The 4,358-nt window shown below is 51.4% G+C and overlaps 1 protein-coding gene across 1 annotated transcript; it reads left to right on the plus strand.

Annotated features, from left to right (window-relative positions):
- Positions 1-2,536: 2,536 nt before the first annotated feature.
- LOC311311735 (beta-1,3-galactosyltransferase 2-like) lies at positions 2,537-3,439 on the plus strand (the record flags this gene model as incomplete). Its single annotated transcript, XM_084441488.1, has 1 exon — positions 2,537-3,439. One exon carries the CDS (start codon positions 2,537-2,539, stop codon positions 3,437-3,439), a length of 903 nt encoding a protein of 300 aa, XP_084297614.1.
- Between the last annotated feature and the right edge of the window lie 919 nt (positions 3,440-4,358).

Here is a 4,358-nt window from a genome sequence, read left to right on the forward strand (position 1 = left end):
AGCCCGAGGGCAGAAAGAAAGGGAGAGGAAACATTACACAAAAAGGGAGGACAGTTCACAAGGACAGTCTAGCACTCAAGCACACAGTGTGGGGGGACATGCTCACACACACAACTCTCACACACACAACTCTCACACACACAACTCTCACACACACAACTCTCACACACACAACTCTCACACACACAACTCTCACACACACAACTCTCACACACACAACTCTCACACACACAACTCTCACACACACAACTCTCACACACACAACTCTCACACACACAACTCTCACACACACAACTCTCACACACACAACTCTCACACACAACTCTCACACACACAACTCTCACACACACAACTCTCACACACACAACTCTCACACAACACAACAGCAAGCAAACCTAAGAGTCCGTTATGGTGAACAAATGGGTTTTTAACAATCCTTTAAAGGTCCCTACGGTGGGAGCAGACTTGATGTGAAAGGGGAGCTTGTTCCACAGGTGTGTGTGTGAGTGTATGTGTGTGTGTGTGTGTGTGTGTGTGTGTGTGTGAGTGTCTGTGTGTGTGTGTGTGTGTGTGTGTGTGTGTGTGTGTGTGTGTGTGTGTACGTGCGCATGTTCTTGAGTTACTGATTAATCCAGCGCAGTGTCACTGGAGATAAAACAGGTTTGCGGAAACCTGCGTTCTTCCTCCCCCGCCCCTTCCTCCCCCCCCCTCCCCTGCCCCCCCCCCCCCCCCCCCTTCCTCTCCCCCCCCTGCCCCCCCCTCCCCTACCCCCTGCTCACCCCACCCTAAAAAAAACTCCCTTCTCTTCTGCTTGCAAACACCGGTAGCAGGAAGTGAGCCGACAGTAGGGGCACGGTGGCTTGTCACTGCTAGAGCCACGCGAGGGACGTAGGAGAGGACAGGATCTCACATGGCAGCTGGTCAGACCGGTGGCAGGGGGTCAGAGGGGAAGGCAGTGGGACAGGTGGGATGGACAGTAAAAGGTAAGTTCTTCTTCTTATTATTTCTTTTAATCCAACTTCTCCGGCTCATTCACAAGACCATCTCTGGTCCTAAACCACAGAAACCACGGAAACAAGATCGTAAACAAACATATGACAGGGTAGATATAACACACCTCTGTCTGAAGTGACATGTACACAGGAAATACAAATACACCTGATCTCAACCACTGTATTTACTGTATTTACTGTACATACGACTTCATCAATTTCTGCCGTCGACTTAGGGACTGTCTTCCTGTCACCTGAGAGTTTACGGGCGGTGGTAGTAACCTGGAGCTATGGAAAGGATGGTCACTAACTTGTCACTTGTCACTAACTTGTCCCCAGGTCTATAATGGCGCAGCAGGAAGGGCTTATTTATATATGGACAAAACAGAAACACCTGCTAAACTGAAAGTGTGAAAAAGGTTCCTGTTTGTGGTTGAAACCAGTCTGCTGATATAGCGGTTAGCTCTGCTCGTCCTTCACAAGTGTCTCTTGTGTCCTCAACAGGTGCATGATTTGAGTGTGTGTGGTTCTGGTGTGGCATGTGTGTGTGTATGTGGGTGGGTGTGTGTGTGTGTGCGTGAGTGTGTGTGGTTCTGGTGTGACGTGTGTGTGAGTGTATGTGGGTGGGTGTGTGTGTGCATAACAAACATATGACAGGGTAGATATAACACACCTGGTGTATAACACACCAAAAGGTGCCTGTTTGTGGTTGTGAAACCAGTCTGATGATATAGCGGTTAGCTCTGCTCGTCCTTTCTCTATTTACTTTATTGAGAAGGAAGCAGAACATGAGACAGATCTCCATTCCAAAACCGTGAGCTGGAAACACCAAAACCTAAAAACTAAATAAAGGTTTAATAAAAATTCAGAAGAATTAACCTGTTTTTGTTCATCCCCATTGACTCCTACTGTAGGGAGCCCTGTGTACAAAAATATACATACGAAACTACAGTCATTACAAATACAGTTGTTACTCTCAGCAATGTTCAGTACGTTACTCTCAGCAGTGTTCAGTACGTTACTCTCAGCAGTGTTCAGTACGTTACTCTCAGCAGTGTTCAGTACGTTACTCTCAGCAGTGTTCAGTACGTTACTCTCAGCAATGTTCAGTACGTTACTCTCAGCAGTGTTCAGTACGTTACTCTCAGCAGTGTTCAGTACGTTTATAACAAGGCTGACTGCTGGTTGTATCCGAGGCTGAGACTAAGGCGCTGTATCATGAACAGCTTCCTCCTCCAGGATCTAACGGGAGAGACGCTAACCCTGTCTCTCTCTCTGCTCTCTCATCCAGTCATTCTGTGGAGAGACCGCCGCGCCAGAGGAGGCTGCTTCGCTCCTGTTTCCTCGGCCTGTTGATGCTGAGCGTCGTCCTCCTGGTCGTCTACCTGCTCCCCTCCAGCTTCCTCCAGACCCGCGGCGCTGCTTTAAAAGGGTATTATCACCTCTGGACCAATAGAACCAGGGCGCTCACTCAAACAACCAATCAGAGCCAAGGGGTGCACACAAATGCAATCCCATCGGCCAATCAAACCCTTGGGGTGGACATGACCGTTTCTCCTACGTCCAATCACAATCCGCAGGGAGACCCGACCACGACGCTCCCCACCAATCATTATCATGTCGCCTACGCGCGGAACTACCGTTTTATTATGGACGAGCCGGAGGCCTGTCACGGCCACACCCCTTTCCTGGTGCTGATGGTCCCGGTGGCGCCCAATAACCTGGCTGCCCGGGACGCCATCCGGAAGACGTGGGGCAACCAGACCCTGGTCCAGGGGAAGCCGGTCCGGACCTTCTTCATGCTGGGCCTCCCCGGGGGGCCGGACGCCCAGCAGCAGCAGCAGCTGGTCCAGCAGGAGAGCCGGACGCATCGCGACTTGATCCAGAGCAACTTCATGGACACCTATGTGAACCTGACCATCAAGACCATGGTGATCATGGACTGGCTCGCCACTCGCTGCCCCGAGGCCTCCTACGCCATGAAGGTGGACTCGGACATGTTCCTGAACGTGCAGAACCTGGTGAGCATGCTTGGGACGCCGGGCCTCCCCAGGACCGACTACCTGACGGGGATGCTGATGTGGAACAGGCCGGTTCTCCGCGACCCCAACTCCAAATGGTATGTCCCGGTGGAAATGTTCCCGGAGTCCACCTACCCCACCTACACGCTGGGCATGGGCTACGTGTTCTCCAACGACCTTCCAGAGAAGATGGTGGAGGTCTCCAAGGGCATCAAGCCCTTTAACATCGAGGATGCCTACGTGGGCATGTGCATGGTCAAACTGGGCCTCAGTCCCACAGGCCCTCCCAACCCCTCCCAGTGGAAGGCCTACCTCCAGACCTACAACCGCTGCGAGTTCTCCACCGTCATCACCTACATCCTGAGCACAGCGGCACAGCTGATTGAATACTGGACAGATTTGCATAAAACCGGTCCACCCTGTTAGGGTGTGCCACCTAACAGAGTTGAACCAAACTAGTGTGCCAGGTTGGAATGTAGACTACTCAATGTTGGTGTGGGGGGATAATAATGTTTGACTGAACTCCACCCAGTGCTCAAGAAGATTAAGAAAAGTGACAATTGAGTGACTGAGTGAGAATGTCTTGAGCTCTAGTGGATGAACTGGAAAGACTGATTTAAGACCTGAGTTGTGTAACAGCAACGCTTCCCAACCTGGGAAAACAACAAGCCTGCAGACCTGAGACCAGTTCTTAACCTGGGAAAACAACAAGCCTGCAGACCTCAGACCAGTGGTTCTGAACCTGGGAAAACAACAAGCCTGCAGACCTGAGACCAGTTCTTAACCTGGGAAAACAACAAGCCTGCAGGCCTCAGACCAGTGGTTCTTAACCTGGGAAAACAACAAGCCTGCAGGCCTGAGACCAGTTCTTAACCTGGGAAAACAACAAGCCTGCAGACCTCAGACCAGTGGTTCTGAACCTGGGAAAACAACAAGCCTGCAGACCTGAGACCAGTTCTTAACCTGGGAAAACAACAAGCCTGCAGACCTCAGACCAGTGGTTCTGAACCTGGGAAAACAACAAGCCTGCAGACCTGAGACCAGTTCTTAACCTGGGAAAACAACAAGCCTGCAGACCTCAGACCAGTGGTTCTGAACCTGGTTCGATCGAACCCCAGGGGTTGGGTGAGTCAGTCTCAGGGGTTCGGCGGAGGTCAAGACACACCCCCGACTCATATGATTGGTGATGACACGCCCCGCTTGGCCATCATTGGCTGCAGGTGACCACGCTACATCGCTTGGCCTATCTGTGCTGCAGGGAATGCGCTCAGTAGTCGACTCTCTTTCTGAACTGCTCTCTGAAAGGCAACAGCAGAAGTCACACTGATTTGCAGTAAATATTCAT

Source organism: Borostomias antarcticus, assembly GCF_949987555.1.
Source record: "Borostomias antarcticus genome assembly, chromosome: 7".
NCBI lineage: Eukaryota > Metazoa > Chordata > Actinopteri > Stomiiformes > Stomiidae > Borostomias > Borostomias antarcticus.